We start from the raw sequence: 22132 nt of genomic DNA on the forward strand, positions 1-22132 counted from the left end.
ACAGTTTACATTTACCAATGTTCTAAATTCTGATTCTGTTGGCATGATTAGACGAATACACTCGTTCCATCATTTTTTCCTAACTACAATGGTAAACCTTTTTCTGGCTTTTTCTAGTGACTAACGCACCTGTTTTGTTTTTTTTTTTGTTCTAACAATGTAAACGAAACAAATAACATTTAACAAAGTTTTCCTTTCCTTTCCTTTCCAGAATGATGGTCACACCTCGTACTTTCAATCAACTTCAATTTATACTAAGCCCAATGTTTACCCAGAATTTACGTAAACTGTCGTCTATAAAACTAATTCCTTAACATTTATATAATTCGTCGAGTCTTTTGCGTTATTCAGTTCATTTGGTATCATAAGTTTCCCTGAAGACAGAGACAGAAAGAACGAGGCGTGTGAGATTCATGAATCTGCACGTACGAATAACCCTTTGCGGTGCCCTTTTTTTTGTTTTCAGTTTTTAGACATCTGCCTTCCCATATTATCTAGACATCGATACCACGGTTGGACGATTGATGTTGTGCTTACTCTCAATCATATCCTGTTGTGCATGATCTCCCTCATCGTCGGCTACCGAAGGGCTACGACTGTGCTGATTGTGTGCACCGCCCGTTCCGTGCTGACCATGTCCCAGCGATCCAACCATTCCATCGTGGTGCAGTGCTTGCTGGTAACTACCATAGTGACTCCCGCTTGACGGTTCCATTTTTACGATCGTCGCCATGGAATGCTGATCGACGCTACCGTTCACATCGGCAGGCAGCATATCATAGTACAGCATGTCCTCCGGAGACTGCGGTGGGCTTTGCTGGTATTTCGAGCATACAATTGATCCGTTATTGTTGCCATGTCCTGCACCGACACCTGCCATACTGTAGCTCACCGGACTTAACGGTCCGCCGGAGGATTGGTGAGCATGGTGATGCTGTCCGGATACACCGCCAGTCGGACTGCCAACGAACATGTTCATCGGTGTGGGAGAGGGCAGCATGAAGGCATTGCCAGCCTTCGCTTGCTGGTTGTATTTGCTGTTGTTTACAATGGCACCACTGGATGGGGTGCTGGTGATTGGGGAAGGCACCTGCTGGGTGTAGCAAATCGGTGACATATGGTTGTGGTGCGAGGGCGACTGATTGCTACCCTCGCTTGACGGTGACGATGGCATCAGCTTTTCAAAACTGGAGTTTTCTCCCAAATTCATCATTTTAATTCCTTAAAAAATGAGAAAAACATTTAAATTTAACGTTGTTAATTTTTTAAAGTTCCATCTTGTATTTCATGCACTTGCAGTGCGATTTCGAGCAGATCAACTGAATACACGACCCCTAAAAGTATGCAATACCATACACTGCTTACCGTCTTGTTTTTTCGGTGTCTCGGTTATACTGTTACTGCTCGAATTGTTCTGACGGTTGCTCGAAGCGTTACTTGCGTTACTTTTGCTGCCATCGCTGTTTTTACTTCCCTTCGGTTTACGCTTACGAGACTGTAACAATAAATGAGAAAAAACATGCATTACTTCATTTCGTCCTAAATAGAACACAATTCAACGCATCACAGTTCACTTGCATACTTTACCTGAATATTATCTTTCTTCATTGCTAGTGGTCGATTCACATTGTGCAGCTTGTAGTACAATCCACACGCATTGCAAACTGGCTCACCGACCTGATTGCGACGCCACAGTGAGGTGTTGGTTGTGTTACAGTTGGAACATTGCAGTCCTACCCGTCTTGCCGAGCTCTGGAAGATGATAAATACATTACTATTGGCCCCCTTGGTTTTACAGTCACAAATTAGTTTGGAAACAGTACAAGGGATGACAATGTACGCTACAGGTAGAGGGTTAGTAATTTTTAGGCGAGTAACTACTACAGTTTGGTAAATGTTAGCAATCGAACACATAACAAAATGCATGGGAAACATATTAAACAACAAGCTACGGGATTTGAGGGGAAGAAGGGAGGTGGGACGCTGGGTATCAAGCGACACAACCACACCAGGTAAGGCTCTATGAAATCCGTTCCAAATGAAGAAAGTCCGAAGTATTTAAACCTACCATCCGTCGACTTTGCTTCTCCTCGGTGGTGCGAGTGGGCAAGTTACTGAAGGTATAGTTGTTCTTATAGAGATCCCCGCCCTGTTCTGCGGCCACTGGAATTACAATTTTGGATATGGTAGACTTTGATTAGTTCCTCACAAAACAAACAATAAAGGCGAGTACGAAGCGGTAATAGACAGCAAAAAAAAAGGTTCATTTCCAATAATACAACAAGAGCAATTTCGAGCACGATCAACTTTCGAAACTAGCTACATCTCCGTCGTAAGGGAGTTAGAATTATAATAATAATGCTGACGTTCACTGTACAATAGTAGGTAAACGATCAATAGTCTATCATAGATCAAATACCAGCATTGCATAAATTAGAAAGTACTTTTAAAAAAAAACAATAACGACAGCTGGGCATAGCTAATGAGCGTGGACAATGGACTCTAAATTGGCCGGGCGGGGTACATCTGGTAAAATACTACTTGAACAAACTTCTACACTTATCTTTCCGTTCGTGTGATCTTCCAAATTGGAATGGATTTCGAGGGAGCATTGGAATGATGTGAAGCTTACACCCTCTTCTCCCCCCCCAAAAGTCAAGGACAAACACATACACGTACATTAACACAAACTCATCTGATTGAAAATGCAGCTTATGAAATCGTTCGAGAAAATTAATGAACTAATGCAAATGTTCGAAAGAATTGAATGAAATTGAATAACGTTTCTTACGCATTTAAAAATGCTGTAAAATTTTAAATTTACATATATTTTACATATAAAAATATAAGAAAAAAAAGTGTAATGCAATAACAGAGACTTACGGAGCAACCGGAATAACTCAATGAAATTTACGTTATGAAACGTTATGAAAACTATAAAACAAATGTGGTACGTTACGTAAGGAAACGAGCAAAGATGAGCACAAAAAAGGAGCTAATACAGGCAAACGTATGGGCAGGGTAAGAGAGTAGTTAAGAAGCTCTGGTTTACAGGATCTTTTACCAAACGTCTTGGTTGTTTCACCAGCGGACGATTCATGCCGTTCATCTTGTGATAGAGTCCGCACGCGTTACACAAGTAGTGGCCAGTTCCGTCGCGACGCCAGAGGGGCGTCTGAATAGCGCCACAGTTGACACACTCGCGTCCCTCCGTAAACAAGTCCGCATCTAGGCCCACTGGGGTTTAAGAAGTTAAACAGGATTATTTAAGCATGAGCATTTGATTTGGTTTTGTTAAGTATTGTGTAAGGTTATATGTAAAAGTCTCGATGGATAAGAATTTGGTGTTGCTACTTTTTTACCATCTACTTGCTGCTATAGCCCTGTTTTGCCTACTTTCTAGTCGTGGTGGTATACTGCGCTTCCTGCATAAATTCACTCGCTTGCCAATTCTATCCATCAAAAATGAACCATTGTTTCGATTGCAGCATAAATTACCATGTATGCGCCAACAAAGCAAACTATCTACACAAACACTCAGCCGTAGAAATTACCAACGGTCCACCAATAATAAATGTAGCATACATCGTTTACCAAATGCCCCACGCCGGTCTCTGTAAGCGGTAGCCCATATTCCACCCCGTTTTTTTTTTTTTGTTTAAATTCCAGGCACCCACATTTTCATCTTTCCGTCCAACACGACCCGGTTCTCGGCTTTCTGCTTTCACCGCTTGGCATAAGTCACGCATAGCATCCGCAACCCGGTTGGTACCGGGACGCGGTGAATAATTAGCACCATAAGACAACAGCACAACGTCTCGCCCCCCGGTGGAAGGTATAAGGCTCGTAATTCTTCGTCATGCTCCACGGAAACCCGTTTCCGTACGCGGGTTGACAAACTTTCCGGCGGTGGCGGACATCGCTTTTTCCCATCGGATCTTTTTTTTTTCGCAGCCATCGTCTCCAACCGGAAGCTCCGTTGCGCTCGTTCGATCCCGATAAGCGTTGGTGCAAAAGTAAGACAAAAACAAGACTGTACAATGTAAACCAAGAACGAACCATACCGAAGGTAAGGTGGGTTACTCGGTCCATTCTTAGCAGAGCATTTAGAACATTTTCCGACAATGATGTTACACAGGTCGTATACAGATTGATTAAATCGAAAAACAAAGAATAATAATGATATTTCCGTTAACCGATAAAGCATTTGCCATATTTCTGCCTTGGCTAGTGTGAATCAATTTAATAACTCTCTTGTGATTCGCATATTCGCAGGGCGTTCGGGATAATTTTGACAGTTACATTTTTGTTTATAACTCGTGATTGAGTTGGCATAGGAAAACAAGCAATACGTCATTCGACAGCTAAAAGCGTACGGAACAAGCAGCAAAAACATCCCGTGATAAAAAAAATGCCAAAAAGAGTACATTGTGGAAGCGGATCACATGCATCATGATGATCCGCGCCGGACGCGACAACCGCCGACACGGTTAACACCCAGAAGAACCGGTGGCTGGCCTACTGCCCAGCGGACGTGCCACGGGTGCCGCAAACCAAGTTCCCCCAGACGGTGATGGTGTTTTCCTGCGTGTCATCGGAAGGGGACGTGATGCCACCCCACTTTTTCGAGCAGGGACTGAGGCTGAACGCGGACGGGTACATTTCCATGCTGCACACCGTCGTAAAGCCTTGGATCACGAGAGTGGCCAACGGCAGACCGTACGTGTTCCAGCAGGATTCCGCTCCGTGCCATACAGCCTCCAAAACGATAAAGTGGTTGGCGACCAATTTCAACGACTTCACCGCGCCGAATGTGTGGCCTCGCAGCTCCCCGGATCTTAATCCAATGGATTATTTCGTGTGGGGCACGGTGGAACGGGACACCAACAGAACCTCCAGCAACACCAAGGCTCAGGTCCGTTTTCGCGGCCCTACCCCGCGAAACTGTCGCCAAGGCTTGTTCCCGGTTCCGGAGAAGGGTGGAAGCCGTAATAGAAGCCGAGGGAGGATATTTTGAATAAAATGAATAAAATAACATGGTAAGCTACTATTTCTAAAACAAAAAAAATTCCCCGATGATTAATTTTACCATAAAAAAAAATTTTCTTTCTCCGTAGGTGACTGTTAAAATTATCCCGAACGCCCTTACAATTAGGAAAAAGGTCTTCCTCCGAGCTTTCGCCTGCCTTGGCTCAATGTAACGTACAGAAAGAATGTGCTATTTCTTAGGGATTGTCGCTCAGTCCGTGCTAGATTATGTGTAACCAAAGGGGGCGTATACAAATCTGTTGAGCCGTGATCACAGTCGTCAGTTTGTCGGGGGAGCGTTTTTTTTATCGCCTGGTGTAGCACTTGTTGTACGTGCAGAATGTCACAAATAGTGTTCGTCAAACCACGTAGAGCTCGTAAGTCACCAGAGATGGCACGCTAAGCTCAGTTCCCGCACTACAATTTATACTACTTTTTACACCTGGTTCTTACTATATTTTACGTTTTTTGCTGTATGATCGTAGAGTAGGAATCTCAAGACAATATTTCAACAAAATTCAATAGTATTTTTGACAAATGAAAAAAAGCGGACAATACGGCGTTAGGCCATAATACTAAAACCTTTATATAAAATAAATTAAAAATAGAAAAAGCTTCACTCCATATTATTGGGCACCAGCAAAAAAGAAATTAATTTATAACACATAAGACTTCTGTAAAACATCCACCCTTAAAGTGACTTTCAAATGAACAAACGACAGGAATGCGTCCCCATCGTACGGTAAATGAACCACAACACCGCCAAACACAACAAAATACAAAAACGGCAACGCTTCCGTTGCGTTTGTTGCCATCTTCGTGGTAACATATTACGTGATGATTAAGTATTGGGTAAAATTCAGGTTTTACGGTCTTATCACACGGTTTAAAAAACACTCAAACCCAAACTGGAACGCATCCTGCGTTTCTTGGTGTTTCTGTTTGCAGCCCAGGTAGGAAGAAGCAGCACCAAAAAGAAAAACAAGCCCAACTCATAAGTACACACCCTGCACTGTATGTTGTCGTGTGAAAAAGGTTCATTCCAACATTTGAGGATACATTGAAAAACATCACCAAAAAACAATCGTACGGTAACGCTCACACGGAGTCGCCTTTGGACACCGTGCACGTGGTGCAAATCGGAAAAGTGATCTTGATTAATAGACGCGTTGACTTGCGACTATTACGAGCACAAATAATTGAAAGAAATTCCCAATATTCACGCTCTCCACCCCATCTGTGGTAAATGTTTATACTTACGTGCTGTCAGAGAAGCTGCCGCTGGGAAGTGTGTGGTGGTGGTGGTAGCCACTGCCGCCGCCCGTCTATTAGCCGCTGCCGGGGTGGTACTGGACGTTGCCACACTGTACGCGATGCTGCCGGTGTCGTAATGCTGCGACCATGTGTCATTCTGCAAAAAAAAGCCGAAAGATATTCAAGTTTAGGCTGGTGCCTTCAGCGCACAGAGCTCGGGCCACACCATTTCGACCTACCTGTTGGGGGTAGGACGTCGAGACGGCGCTGTAGGGATTGGCACGCGACGTGTTGGTGCCGGAAACGATCCGCTGGAAGCCGGGCAGGGCACCCTTCATGTATTCGTTCTCCATACCGGAAACACCGCTCGACCAAAGATGATCGGCCGAGCTTCCGTTAAAGTACTGCATGGCCGGGAACGAACAGCGACCGTACGAAGGACTGGAATAAAAAGGAAGGAAGTGGGCAAAAATTAGGTACCCCATTGGATGATAACAATCCTGTGTGTGTGTGTATGGACAAGGCTACTGGAATGATTTTGGTTGACGAAGAATTCTTTACAGAGCGAAGATATGACTTATTTGTTTACGTTTCCTGTGTTTCAAGCCAACTTTCTCGATCTCTTTATTCCATTTCAAAGCCCTAAACTTCTATGACATAATGATAGAAACACATTCGTTTCAGCTGTGTGCGTTTTTTGTGTTCACATTCCTTACCAAACTCGACCACCAACCATCGACACTGCAAAGGAATGTCTCGAACAAGAAAGAAAAAACAACGCAAACTCGTGAATTCCTCGCGCAAATTCCTCACAATACCACTAGTCCTAGCAGACGAACAATGACCGGATAACTGCGAAGCCAGTCGGTGACTAATTTCATTGAGTGGGATTTCAATTCATTCGATTGACGCAGCCACTGGCTCCTAACACTAAGCCTCCCTCCGTTTTTCCTCGCTCCATCACTCCCGCATGGCAAGTGCGCCTTTGCAAGGAAGCTGTGTGTTGTGCGGTTACGATCTGTTTGTTTACAAACAGCAGCCTACAAACGGAAACGCGAACGAGTCTCTTTCCGCCACCGCCCACCCATGAGCCTGATGATCATGAGCTGACTAAAACACAACACAAACGATTTGCTATGAATTTTTGTTTTCGTCTGCAGATTCACACATATCTGGCCACCGGATCGTGTACGGAATTCAGCATAAATTGACGCGAGAGGGTAAGAGAGAGAGATAGAGAGAGAGAAACAGGCGAAGGCTTCAGGCTAGTATCACATGGGCCACTTACATTCGATAATTCATCGCTTTGCTTTACGTTGCTTGTTACACGCTAGACGGTAGATATCACTACAAGTACAATATCCGAGCTTCAGACACACTTGGATCACTTTTGCTGCTTCATACTGCACAGCAATACGATCATCGCTTTCTTTTTGCGATCGTTTAATCGCTAGGTAAATCACTTCTGCTCAGCCAAGAGTCTTCTAACAGGGCTTTAAAATCTTTACAACTATCCCATAAAACACTGATCGACTTCACCTCAACACCTTAACGAACCAGGGAACCAACTCCTAGCCGCACACCTATCGATGGCGAACGCTGACGAGCGAATATCAACCGGAGCTGTGGATACACCGAACAAAACTTAACCACAGAGCGTAATGTTTTGCCGTGCCGTGGGAAAGGGAAGAGGAGGGGGGGGGGGGCTTGGGGGCTCGCTTGACCACTGGGCGAAGCGTAACTTTCGTTGTTGTCACAACTTCTGCCACCTTTGATAAAGCTAGTTCGCTACCGGGAGCGTGACATCGCGGTAGTTTCTTTGTGCCGACCACTGCTCCACTAATCGGTGGGCATACCTAACGTGGGTGGTACTAAAACATGCAATTTTGCGTAAGGCTTTACCCATCTCGGTCGCCAGCAGTGTACAACGAGTTTTGGGGCTAGAACATTCCTGGTGGTTTTATTTTTAGTAAGTAGTTTGTAAGGGCGATATGGCACGGGTGATCGCGTAACGATCTTTTTTTCAAATCCGTGCTTCACATAATTACCTGCGCTCCCCTCATCCCCCAAAAGTCACCCCCTCAACTTCGAAATTAAACAAAACTCTTTTTTTTTTCGTTTCTTCCACTGCAACAACAGTACAGTAACAACTTCCACACAAGCGACACACGCGCAATCATGTGGGAGCGACTCAACCCACACGAAGCGGAGTGAAGAAAAAAAAAGTCCCCAAAAGAACTAGATATGAGTGGTTCGTCATCCAAAACTCACCACGACGACCGCTCGCATACACAATGTCCGTAACCAAAACAAAGCCATGACATTAAATAACCCGCAACAAACAGTAGGGCCGCATATCTTACTTAACCGATGCAACGTGCACGTGACCGCGAGAACGGACGAGCGAAATTCTTGACATTGCGCTGCTCTGTCATTCTCGGGCCCCATGGAGGCATGGAAGATGTGTTTAAGCCGCTTTGCCGCTTTTTGCCATATGGAATCAATCTACGTTACAGATTTTTATTATTGAAATAAATTTGTGTCTGAAGTATGGTTTAAACTTCCTCCACCAGATTTGAAGCCTTTTGTTTCTAGAATTCGTCGTGTAAGAGTGTAGCCTTTTGATGCATTGAACATATTCCTCTCTACTCTCGCCATAGTTACGTAATCAGTGATCACCACCCAAAATGGCCACATGCCGATCTTATTTTCTAGGCGTGCGCGAAAAACCTTACCGTAGGCACGATCGTACCACCGCTCAACCTGGCAGTCGTGCTTGAGAAGACCAAATTTGTCACAACCCTTCGCGGGTCCGGACCGGAACGCATCACGAACAGCAGGGGGGAGGCAACGATACGGGTAGGAGAAAGTACTACCAAACACAAGCACACACACACTGAGCTAAAGGGCCGGCACGCGAAACACTGCGCGACTTTGCAACGTCTCCCGAGGCACGTTTGTGTACAGTGTTTCGTTTCCAGTGCAATGTATTTTCTGTTTTTCTCTCGCTCGGCTTTTTGTGCTCTGTTTAGCAAATTTTGCGCTAAGGGACAACCCTTGCCAGTTACGGTGACAGTATGGCTAGGGGGGTTTTTTTTAGTATCTTTTAGTGCAGTAATTTTGGAGTCATGAAACGCGGGCATGGGAAAGGTAACAATAATTTGCACGTGTCGTTTGGGAGCTGAAATTTCCGACAACAGCTCGATACTGATCCATTGCTAGATCATGGCTATAAAATCCTCATTTTGAATCATATTCACCGTGAAAGTATCGATGTGACATTTAAATAAACTTAGATTTTAAGTAGTCATCTCGTGTTTTTATTCATTTCAATGCAAATCACTCAAATCAAATGTTATCATTAATTTACGAAAAAGGTGAGAGATGGTTCTCAGTGGCTATGATAGCCGCCACACAAAGGTCTCAAATGACTAAAAATAAACTAGCGTGATATTTCATTTTACTTGCCATAATCTTCACAAGCCACTTATGCTCAAGAATAGCACATTCGTACACGACTCACGCCCTGATAACCATGTTCCGGCAAGTAATCACGATTTAGCAACTTGCCCATGCACTCGAAACCTCCGTTGAGCAATCGGGATCGACTGCACGATCGACCCCTGCCGGGGCTGTCTTATCAATTTCGGCACTGCCGAACAGCGCTGACTTTTGACAGATGCGATTGATGTGTTGCCACAAGCGCACAAAACACGCTAACTTGATCAATCGTTCGTCCTGTTGCCCATCCGTGTCACGTTAGCAAAATTGCAGAAACAATTGCCTCGATCTTTAAGACAAGAAACAACATTTTCGAACGGACATATCCAAGTTTAGCGAAAAAATCGTTGCTAATACGACCCAGCAACGAGTGCCGAAATGAATACTTGGCAAAGGAAGACAGTAACGAAGATGGGGCGCGAAAACATGGCGCTCCCGGTCAATGCACAAGGTCATGGCAGCTTGACGAGATATGGTCTATTGGCAGGGAATCAGGAACGATCGTACACTTCCACAATCATTTTTCAACATCCGAACAGAAGATTCGTGATCATCGAGCATCAATCGTCGTTGAAGAAACGATCGTTTCATTCAAACATTTCAACTAAAAACACGCTATGCATGATGTTTACAACAGCAACAACCCTGATTTTGTGCATAAACTAATGCAATCGGATGCATTGTCTACGATTACGATGGCATTCCGTATTCCGTGTTCTACGAGCTCCATGTTCTCGTTTCGATTCTGTCACTCTCTCACACCGCAACAGAAACGAGACTTAGTCACCACACCTTTTATCACTTGATGCAGCAAAACGATTTCCTGTCAGTCGATCTCAAATTTCTTCGTTTTCTGACCGGATCATTGGAATTCAAGTAAACTACTTCTCATATGGTGTGGTGTCACCGGCATGGAATAAAAAAAAAAAAAACAAACACACACACACAATAGAAAAAATCGTCTGTGATCGATCGTTACTCTTTGCCCTATTCACCGTAACAAATTGGAATCTCATCTCTACAGCAAAAACCTTCTACCACCACAGGAAAATATTCTTGTTTTCACCCCCAAAAGCATGCAGTAGTAATACGAAACGTGCACTTACCCGCCCGAAAGAACGCCCGTCTGGAGAGTGTCGTAAATGGAGAGGGTAGCATCGGTTCCGGCGCCAGCTACCGGTTCCGGACCGCCGTTCCCGAGCGTATGCAACAGCACGGAAGCTCCCGTGCTTGATCCCGATCCACCCAGATGGCTCAGATGGTCGGCAGGACCGGGCGAGGAGGTGGTCGTGGTCGGCGTTTGGCCACCGTTCGACGAGGTGAGGGCTGCTGCGGTTGCGGCCGTCGTAGCTGCAACGGCCGCTGCAGCCTCTACTGACATTTGGTGCCGGTGGTACATCGACGCTGCCGTATCGCTCGCTCGAGGCACATTAATCAACTGAGTGAAGCTCTGCAATCCGCCATCGTACTCGTCATGCGCGTGCGAATACTCGGGACTGCGCGACTCGCCGCCGCTACTGGTATGGGTGTGATTGTGTTGCTGCTGCTGCTGCTGCTGCTGCTGCTGCTGGTGGTGATGTTCCGCCTGCTGTTGCTGCTGGTGATGCGCTACGACGCTGGCTGCGTGATTATAGTTGATGACACTCTTGTCATTGTTGTTGTGATAAATGTTGGCGTACTCTTTCGATTCATGCATTCCGTGACCATGTTGCAGGTGTTGTTGCGCCAGCTGCTGGTGGTGATGCTGCTGCACACTGTGATGCGTGGGGGAATCGGCGAGATGGTGATGATGATCGCTCACCAATGTGGGAGTAAGGTAACTGTCCACGATCCCACACTGTTCGTCTTTCAACGTATCCTCGATCATATCGTCAATGCTGTGCTGTTGAACGTCATGGTGATGGTGTTGCGAGTGATGATGCTGTTGTTGCTGCTGCTGCTGGTGTTGATGGTGTTGATGCAGTTGGTGATGAAATGCAGACACTTCGTCGTCACCTCGAAGATGCGAATCCTGTGCCTGTACATGGTGCTGCAGGACTGTTGCTTCGTCCAGGTGATCGTGATGATGGGACCCGTACGATGAATACATCGAGAGCAGTCCTCCACGCATTCCGCTTATGAGTGAAGGATCGTTCGAGCACACTAGTGGGTTCAGATGGCTGACCACGGAAAGATGGCCCGAAGGAGAGGACGACACTCCCGCGTCCGGATCACTGATATACACCGCCCTTGGTGGAGTTGGCTGTTGGCGCGAAAGCTCCCCTCCCGTGGAAGGTTCGCTCGAGGGGGAGTTAGGTCGATGTTCCACCGGTTTGTAGCTCAAATCGCACGGCCAATGGTTTGGATACGTTGTATAGCCTGCTCCACCACTGCTGTTGATAACCGTTTGTAACGTAGAGAAACGGGGCGGAGAACTCGACCCCGGACTAGCTTCGTGGTGCTGATCCGGCCCGTACACCGACACCTTCACCGGATCCGACCCTAACAATAACTTTGAGCAGGAAGTTATCACTGAAGGAGTGTTACTGGTCGGTGGAGTGCCGGCTTCCGACGTATTCCCTGGCAGGGTGGTGTGTTCGTGTGAGTTTCTATTAATATCACTTCCACCCGTTTCACTATTGCCTGCTTCACGTGTTCGATCACTGTCCACACGCGTCACCAGATGTGCTGCAGGAGATCCTGCCTCTGACGTCGATCGACCGATATTACTGTCCGACTCACTATCGGTCGGTTGCGATCGCGATTCCGTCTGTTTACTTCCGTTATCGATGCCTTGCTGATGGTGATGTTGCTCCTGATGGTGTTGCGTGCTTGTTTGCGGGGACACTACAACTGGCGACTTGTACGCACCCACGATCGCACCATAACTCGGCTCTGCAAGAGCAAGAGTTGTTGTGGCCGGCGCAAGCACATTCGCAAGAGCGGGAGAGAAAGAAGGGAGAAAGAAAAGAAATGAGAAGAAAACTAACGGTAGAGCAAAGATGCGTAACTGCCTGCACCAGGCAGAGCGAGGGAGAAACCAAACAGAGCAGTGCATATGCAACTATCGGCCCGTAAGAAAGAGAAGCCAATAATAACAAAAAGGGAAACCGCAGCAAAAAGAGAAGGTGAAATGGATCGAAGCTATAAAAAAGAGAGAGAAATGCGTTGGTAACAGAGAGAATCGGATGAGAACGTGGGGGATTTATTGTTATATGGACGGTAGCAATTCCCTTGGCGGTGCACATATAAAAGAGAAAGGACGAGGACGATGCAATTTGGAAGGAAAGGCGAAGGCAGACCCTTACGATCGAGAAGCAAACAAACAAAGCAATAATCTGTTGCAAGGCAAACACCTAATGGATGGTCTCAGCAAGAACCTTTAGTCCATCTCGATCGGCAAGGGTCGCACAGTTCCAATCCATGTTCGTTCCTGCCCCTGCAAGAAGGCAATGAAGGCGAACGACTCTTCACGAACGGCACGAACGAGCACGCTACATTATTCCAGAGTAATGAGGCGATAAGCAAGCTTAAACCAAACCAAACAACACGGAACACCACTGATGCTGCTCCTGGGTAGTGGGATAGAAATTTCACTACCCTTCGCTCAAGTTCTCGTACCACTCGAAAATTGCTTACCCACGCGGAATGATTCATCAATAGAACACCATCGGCAGGTCACCATTAATGTACCCTGAATCAAATTGCGAAACGATGCTGCCACACGTAGCATATGCAAGCTGCGTCTTTTGTGCATTAGCATTGAATCAATCTATGCACCAGCGCCCGGGGCACACTCTACTCGATTTCGAGTAGTTGGTTTAGCTCCGCCCCTTTATAATTGTGATTAAATTGCTCGCATTAAATGGCGCTTTTCTCTCGACGATTTAATGATGACTGTACGTTGCGTACTCGGGTTAAGACGATTGCCTCGGTATGTATAAAAGCTCTACCTTTCAGAAGCATTTTCTAAAGTAAAAACTTGAAGACATAATTGCACAAAACAGGGAATAATAAAAATAATAATTTTGCATCGCCCGATACGGGTACAACAACGGAACTCCGCTTCACGACACAGGTTTTTGGTCGTTTGCTTCACTTGGAAGGTGCAAGGTTATCGAAGATCATTCATAATGTGGCCCCACCGTTTGGGGAACCACCATTGCATTTTGGGCAAGTTTGCGTAACGCCATTGCCTGCGTTCGGCACTTTAACGCGCTGCCTAACAAATGTTAACCTTTGGCCAAAGATCCGTCTCCGTTTACAGCATTACTCCACGTTGCAAATCAAATGTTCATATGCTTCGTTTTTCTCTCCTTTTCGTGTACATTTCTTGTCTGTTTCCACACTCGTATGTACAGAAAACCAAATAAAGTTCTGCTAGCAGTGGAGTTTGAAGTTCAAGAAACGTTTCCAACCGTCGAACGATCAGGTTCCTATTGTTTTTGTTCAGCGATCGATGTACGCTTTCCTGCACACACCTGCACGGTGCTAATAACCCTTTGCCCCATTGCGTACCGAATGCAACCGGCTCGTAACATGGCACACCGATAAGCGTTGGCGGTCCAAAATGAGAATGCACCTAAAACAAACGATCAGCTCCCGCCGTTCGTCGCGTTAATAAAGGAACTGCTGACTGGTTTTATATTGGAGTGATTTTCATGCTCCACTTACATAAATTACTGCACCTTACAAGCCAATGGAAAAACCCACCTCCCCCTGGGTTGAAGTAAACATTGTTTACGCGCGAAAATGCGTACCTACTAATTTCCATTTAGTTGCTGGCAATCCAGGCCTTACGTCCGACAAGCTTCCCTATCGACCGGGGAACCTTCATTCTGCGTGAAAATGAGTTCAAGAAATTATTAATTTAAGTGAAACGGAGTGCTCTTCGTATTGTGCCGTTCTTGGTGCTGGTAAAGCCAACATGCACCAAGCTACGGTTCACCGGTTTGTGCGCTGCAGCAGCTAACGTCAGCGGTTAGGAGAAGAAACGCGTACGTGGAGGGGACAATTACACCCATGAGAACCGGTGTAACAGAATTAACACGAGGTAAGTTATGGGAACAAATTTTTCAATCCCACAACAACCACACCAAACGACAACAAATTTGTAGTTGTAGGAGCTGCATACAGTCAGGTTGCTCGGTGCACACTTAGGATGCAATTTATCATACCGAGCTTGTCTTGATGGTAGTTTTTTTTTTCACAACTCTGCATAGAAAAAAAAGCCCAATTTTCATACTTGTACTGGATGGTAGAATTTTCACACCATCTACCGTCCATGTGCTCAGGACAATCGATCCTGTCCCGAGGCTTTATCCTCCCGAATGTCGGTGCACCACCGCACACTAGCACAAGCTTGACTCAAATTTCATGTGCAACAGCTCGGTGTTCGTGTCCGTCCGTCTTCCTGCGGGACTTTCTCCGATGGAATCCTTAGCATACGTGCCTAGGCACCATAAGGATCGCTAAAGATCGCTTTCTTTCTTTTTTTACGATTTCTTTTTAACACCAATGAAGAGCGATCGCAACACGTTCATTTTCCAGCAGCAAGCACGAAAAAAGAAGGAATAACTAATGAAATATTTACGACTAACTTTGGGCGGCTTGCGACAAGTGTTCTGCGTGTACTCGCGTCCGCCCGTCCATCCGAGAGGCGCACCGAAATAAGAGACAAATCGCTGTTCTGGCGTTTCAGATCGTCTTCCGTCAGGCGGGATGATTTATTTCCCCTCCGGAAAGAGATAATTTTATGGTTCAATTAAGTGAAGCTTCGGTGTTCGGTGTGTTGTGGCTCTCGATTCTTTGATACAGAACATGTTGTAGCTTTGTGGTTTTTGGGACATTTTTTGGCCGTTATATTTCAACCTGTTTTTTTGAAATTTTGGTACGCATTTAACGATTGATTGTAGTTAGAGAAAGTAGTTTTTTTGTTTTTGTACGGAATTGTTTTACTCCGTCCCTGACTCCGGTGATACGCCCAGAATCGTATCGCACAAACACGACAGAAAGAAGTGTCTGGTAAGAAATGCATTATTTACGACGAGGTCCGTTAGGTCAAGATCAGGTCCGCCGTACAGAAACACATAAAAATCATTCTCGCATTTCAAACGCTGATCTGCGTTACACTAAACAGCAGCAACAATAGTGTCATAGCGTTTTATGCATTTCGGGAAATGTGCAACAGAACACACGGGGCTGGTTACCGAAAAGAGGGGCCCATGTCTGGATTTTGTCGTTACCACAATGTCACCGTCCATTTTTTTACTGCTCAACGCTAACGGATTGCATGCGCAAGATGTGCTTCCTGTCGATATGCATCATTAACTGGTCAAAACAAAAAAAAAAAGCTAAACTTTACACTTTCCCGATAGAAGACAGAGTCTTTTCGATCGTCATCGTGGATCGGGGCACTTCTGTAGTTGTTTTATTATCATGTCGTATGCAAACCGATGCATACGCAGCATAATTATACGAAAAGCGCTACGTGTGTGTGTCGTTGAGTGTATTCCCGTAGGAAAAGAATCTTTAGCCCACTGTATCGCCCGAGCGCGGTGATAAGAAAAACAGAAGATTTACGATCCTTTCGGTGATACGGAGGTCATAGGGTTGAGTTGAATGAGAGTATTTTGGTTACAAAAAAGTAATCACATTCTAAATGCTTGTTTCAGCTTTGGTGTGAACAAGTGAAAAAAGCATAATATATTACAAGCAACCCAAAATTACTTCAACCGGACTCTCTTATCATGATTCGAACATTTTTTGTTCCGTTTCCTTCGTGGATGGCATGAATGTTACTATTCGTTCACTAATTAACAGCAACCCTATTTTTCCCACCCGTATTTCCAATGCTAAAGTATTGCCGTTCGAAGTAATCCTTACCCAGTTCAACCGATTGGACTGTTGTGGAATGATTCATCGCACAGCAAAAAGCAAGATAAGAATTGTTTAGCACTTTTATCACCCCCCACGGAGATGCGTTTTTGTTTTGGTAAAGACCATAAAGACATTTGGCCGAACATTGCTGGCAGGACACTCGACGGCAACATGTACCCTTCCGAGCGCATGCAGCGCACTGTACCCAGTCTTCGGCACACCGATATTTGTATGGAATTGGATTTTGAGTCACCACTTTTCACCACTGATAAAGCACTGTGGATGGCAAATGGTGTCAAAATTGAGTAGCAATAGTTGACTGAGATGATAAGCAACCAAAAAAAAACCCTTGTGGAAGAAGATTTTAAGTTTGTGTTTAACATCTGGATCGAGACGTCGAGAATTTCCGAACCCATTTTGGGGGGCGTACACTGACACAGCTCCACACGTGCGAGCGTGTTAAGCGCCTCGGCTCGCCCCCGGGTCCAGTGGTCAGCCCGTGGCTCCGCAGTATTTATGAATGTATACCAACGCAATTTGCATACTGTACGGATGTCCCGCTGCTTGTACCACCCACCAAAAACGCCTTCCTACTGTCCCCGAACCGGCTGTATCACATTACGTGCGTGTCCGGTGCTACGATGCGCCAGCAGCGCAGCATGCGGTTGAACAATTCTGAACGTTTTCCGGCAAAAAGAGCGCCTGCGTCAGCAAGCAAGATCCGATAGGTCTAGCCACCACGATCATCGGCATTTCCTTTTGCGTTCTCGCTTTTATTTGTCCCTTCCGCGTCATATTCAGAAGGCAACTTTTCCGTCACCACTTTCCGTTGCCGGACGATGCAGGATCTATTTGAATAATCCGCAGAACCGATGTTTTGGCAACTAAAGGAACAACAACGCTTCCCAGCGCCTTTTCTTCCCGGGAGCACACTGTCTGTGCCAGTTGGTTCACCAGATAACTGTTTATGGTGGGCCATAAATCATAACCATTTGCTATGGTGATTATGATGTTGGTGCCTCGCGTAGGGTAGGATGTACATTTGAAAAAAAAGGATGATAAATCTATAAAACTACACATCATTGGCAGATCAGTGTGTAAAAAGGAAGAGGTAATAAATTTTATATTTTAGGTTGAGTTAATAGTTTTAAAATCGAAATTATTGCAACACGTAAGCTCACGTATGGTCATGATTTTGACGAGATTTATCAACCCAGGTCTCACACCTCCTTCCAGAAATTCTTTCAAAACGCTTCTCCGATCATGACACTTTTCGGTTGTTTGAGAAATGTTTTGTTTGTTATGTTTCTTGTCGAAATTTGACACTCTTATTCGGGAATTCACAGGTGCCGCCCTTACCTTTAAGGATAAAGGATAACACTTCTAACAGTCAAGAGCCCTCTTGAAGAGTAATTTTCACCTTCAAGTATGCCCTTAAATGTTTTGTCATCATGGTTTCGTGTTTGCTCAAAATTTTCTTCATCTAATAAATAAAGTTTTAATGAAAAATTTATCTTCAAAATTTTGTCTTACTAAAGCGAAATTGGATGATCAGAGAACGCCGTCTACAATTTGTGCAGAAAACCAAAAACCAGTAATACTACATCCTGTACCCAGGATGGCATTTTTTAGTCCACAAAAAGACTCTTCCCCAAAAATCTGAAAACACAAAAACACTTCCGTTGCATCCGTGGCATTTTCTCGCACAGACAGACACCACATACAGACTATTCGCCAGACGTTAAAACGAAGAAACAAACCCAGAAGTACAGCAAAAAAAAAGCAGGAAGTTGCTGACCGTTAATGCGCATCACGTGTTTCGACTCTTTCCGCTCGTTAAAACGTACCTTTCCACCCTCGTTTCGACAGCGAAGGTTTTGCTCCGTCTTTATTGCCCATTTATTGCAACAACTATTTGACGTGTGGCCACCAGCGGGACACAGGCGGGTCTCACGAATGGAATCGATGTCAGAGCTTGAAGGACGCCCACCGAACAAAGTGCACATAATTCGGTATCGGCATCCAGCTAATGCAGTTCGGTTAAAAAAAAAAGGGAAACGATCAACAACCTACAAATAGTGCTACAAATTTCTACAGTCTTTTTGTCCGGTTCCCGGGAAAAAGGCTCATGCCTAGGGCCTACCAAATATTTGCACTTCATCACTCGTCCTGTGCCAACAATGGTGATCAAATTTCGATCCTTCAGAATGCATTATGGTTTTTCCTTAGTGCAAACAAAGGCAGACTTTAAGCTTAAGGTACGCTTCGATTATACAAACGCGTCAAGAATTGTCGCGTGGCTACGTTGCAAACGTTTCAAATGGATTGCTCTGTAGATTTAGGACTCAAAATGGAATGTCTTTAGAATAGGGAATTTGTGATCTTTCAGCAACGATCGTACGATGATCAATATAAAACATAAAACCAAGGCTGTGTGTTTAAGACTAAAATGATCTCTCTACCTCACCAGTTAGCGATCGGAAGCTGTGAAGTTTAAAGGTATAAAAATGGAACTCACAGTAAAATGCACGCCGCAAAACAAAAATGCAAAACCTCGTTCTGCTGCATTCTTGCTTCTCTTCCAACTCGCGCACACTCTCTTCACGCAAAAAGCGCATAACACCCCTTTTTACGACTGCACTGCAGTGACGGACGACCCAAAGCCGTCGTTGTAGGTACGGTGTGCGTGTGTGTATGTGACCCTGGCGTCGTTCTGCCTACCATCTAGAGCTGCTGCCAGCGTTTTGAGGATCATCTCGTTTAGGAGAAGTTCCCGTCACATCCTAACCGCGCATCACTGCCCTTACCCTGTCCGGCACAAAAGAAAACGACACCAACACCAACCATACCGAGCCAGAGCAGCCAAACCGTGACGGTCATCCAACATTTATGACACCTTGCACCCAACGCATCGGGCGAGCAGTGACGGTAGGTCGTTCGGTCGGTACGTCGGTATCGCGGTAGCGCAGACAGGTCTTATTCCCAGCTCCCTAAGCTTACGAGCCATAGTTTCCACAAACATCGTCACCCGACGCAGGTCGCGCACGCTGTACGCGGGGGCCATGCAACTGTTTTGAACTTTTTCGATTCGTCACGCCAGCAAAGTGTTGCCAATCGCGCTTAGTGCGATTCTAATTTCTGCCCTGCAAAACATCACTGCAGCTGGGGCTGGAAGTAAAGCTAATAGTTCCATTTTGCAACAACGTTGATCGACCGGTGCGGTATAACGATGAGAGCTGTACGTTAATGTAAGCTACACTTAAAAACACACGTATAGGCGTCACAGAGAGTTGTCCGCATTTCTGGGACACGTTTGAATTTTTGTAAAAAATTCTACAATCACCGTCCACACTCGATCGAATCTTTTGGAGAACTGTGGCAAAATTAAGCGACCGTACACCAAATATCTCCACAACAAACCAGGACCTATCTTCCCCGGTTGTTGGTTAATCTTTTGATATTAGTTTGCAATCGTCACGATAACACACAAGCTCGAGCTTCCCTTAAACTGGAGAAAGCTAAACACCGTATCGACCGTATCTCGTGACGCCATGGTGGATAACAAGCACGGCACCAGGAGGCAGACCAGCCGGTACCGTGTCGATTGACGACGAGATCGTCACTGGTCACCGGTAGAGTTCGGTACTAACGGCTTACGGCCACGGCAATTGTTATCAGCCACGGCGGTAGCACATAATCAAAGGAATTCCCTTTCTCGAGATACGACCGTCCGTCGTTGGGTTGGGAGGTGCAAATGACGGAGCGTTCGATAATGAAACAGTCTACTTCCGCTACTACCATCGCCATCGCTTTACGTACCGTAGCAATCCTTACCCGGCATCCTGGTTTCGAAACAGTTCTAGAGCAATTTTTGGTACACTGGATAACAACAAACACCGATAACAGTAAAACCCGACGCACCACAGTGTTTTGTTTACTTGCAGCGTTTATACCGACGGTTCGAACGATTGAACACTGCGCAATGACAACTTGCACAAAAACAATTCCGCGTCACAACGGATAGCACACCTTGCTCTCCACTGATATATAGCACTATAATCCTTTTCCGTTAGAGGACGTCAGGGATTCTTCACGTCACTGTCGCGGAAAAACGGCCACATCGAAGTCCGTAAGCAAGTCGCACACTACAAGCGACAACGACGACGACGCTTGAAAACGGCTTGCGCACTAATCGTTCAAACTGAACTGATCAACACAGCCGCTGTGTTGATCTACAACCCCCCCATTCAACAGCGACGACGACGACGACAACGACGGACCACGAACGCCGGAACCGCCACGACTACGACTACGACGAATCGCCTGTGTAGCGACAGCCGTTACACACACCGTCCCTTGTATGCTGTGCGGTGGTCTCGCGTTTTGCGCTCCCCATCGGGATCGTCTATTAACCTCCCCGCAACGATCCGCAGGATGCGTCTTCGTTACGGGCGAAGCTTCTTATGCGTCGTAGTGGGCTAGCATAAGAAAAACGCAGACAGTCTGAACACACCAATGTTCAGCACTGAAGCAGACGCGAGTCTCGGTTTGAAGGACATTGGGCCGTTTTCGAATGCTGTGCCATGGGTGCAAAAACAGTGCGCCGGCATGCAAAATTGTGTAAAACTAAATTCTTGCTCGCATTAAGGGTCCTTCATAGCTGTGAGCCTGGGATCTAAATTTTCGAATTTTCAAAAAAAAAACTACTCTTTTACACAACAAATCTTCAGTTGTTGCATTCAAGCATGTTGATAACGAATTAATGGTTTCAAATTTCGACATTCTCAAGCGCGTGTTTCGAGGATTTTTGTGTGTGTTTTTTCCTTACACGTTACGGAAAATAAATACTGGCCCTGATACATTACATTGGTGTTGTTATTTGCTGCTTCTGATTCAACGGGCGCGACCTTTTCCGAAACCTTCGCCTATCACCACGTCAATTCCGTCAGAAGCAGCAGCCATATATTTACCATTACAAATTCCGAACGCGTACAAATCAATCGCCCAATTAACGAGCCTCGGTGCACAGCATCTTTTCCCTTGGTCGTTGCGTGGTTGTTCACAGGCCGGTTGCCATTAAGATTATGATGTCCAGTGGAGAGTACAGTAAAAGAATAAGGGTTTTTTTTACGTTCTTAACGTAGCGTTGAGGCTTTTTTTAAATAAATGTTTATAACATGGACAGCAACTCTTGGTAAACTATTTTCAGCGAACGAATTCTGAGCGTTTCTAATTATTAATGTGTACAGTTAAATAAATAAATAGAGTACAATATCACTGGTAAATCCTTTAATATCATTTACCATTTAAGATTTAGAGACGGTTTGGTGCCGGTATTCACTGTCTTTTTCTTGACTTAATGACCTCTTCTAAGGTCACGCCGTACATCGAATGACTTGCTAGACTTGCTGATACGACGTAGATGGAGAGTCAGTCCTCACTACCGGGGGTTGGTCCGGATGAGATTTGAACCTACCCGACATGCGGCAGA

At 45.4% G+C, this 22132-nt stretch overlaps 2 protein-coding genes across 4 annotated transcripts in view; one reads left to right on the forward strand and one right to left on the reverse strand.

Annotated features, from left to right (window-relative positions):
• Positions 1–22132, forward strand: part of LOC126557181 (protein claret segregational) — a 333201-nt gene that overhangs the window by 271624 nt on the left and 39445 nt on the right. The window lies entirely within an intron of this gene.
• LOC126556857 (box A-binding factor-like) lies at positions 489–20483 on the reverse strand. 3 transcript variants are annotated; one of them, XM_050212389.1, is made up of 8 exons: positions 20461–20483; positions 10890–12657; positions 6522–6723; positions 6289–6439; positions 2069–2163; positions 1588–1752; positions 1366–1495; positions 489–1221 (listed from the first exon to the last, which is right to left on the reverse strand). In XM_050212389.1, the coding sequence occupies exons 1-8, from the start codon at positions 20480–20482 to the stop codon at positions 491–493; spliced, it is 3264 nt and encodes a 1087-aa protein (XP_050068346.1). In that variant the 5' UTR covers position 20483; the 3' UTR covers positions 489–490. The 3 variants fall into 3 exon arrangements, with proteins under 3 accessions (XP_050068346.1, XP_050068345.1, XP_050068344.1); XM_050212388.1 differs by lacking the exon at positions 2069–2163 and adding an exon at positions 3065–3237; XM_050212387.1 differs by lacking the exon at positions 2069–2163 and adding an exon at positions 3053–3237.

Source organism: Anopheles maculipalpis, chromosome 2RL (genome assembly GCF_943734695.1).
Source record: "Anopheles maculipalpis chromosome 2RL, idAnoMacuDA_375_x, whole genome shotgun sequence".
NCBI classification, from domain to species: domain Eukaryota; kingdom Metazoa; phylum Arthropoda; class Insecta; order Diptera; family Culicidae; genus Anopheles; species Anopheles maculipalpis.

Excerpts from the sequence above, each read along its gene's own strand:
- LOC126556857 (XM_050212387.1), bottom strand. The coding sequence starts at position 20,482 with ATGCCGGGTAAGGATTGCTACG. Across the intron at positions 6,440-6,521 it reads CGACGTCCTACCCCCAACAG|AATGACACATGGTCGCAGCA; the intron begins GTAGGTCGAAAT and ends TTTTTTTTGCAG. Across the intron at positions 3,238-6,288 it reads GGCAGCTTCTCTGACAGCAC|TGGGCCTAGATGCGGACTTG; the intron begins GTAAGTATAAAC and ends CTTAAACCCCAG.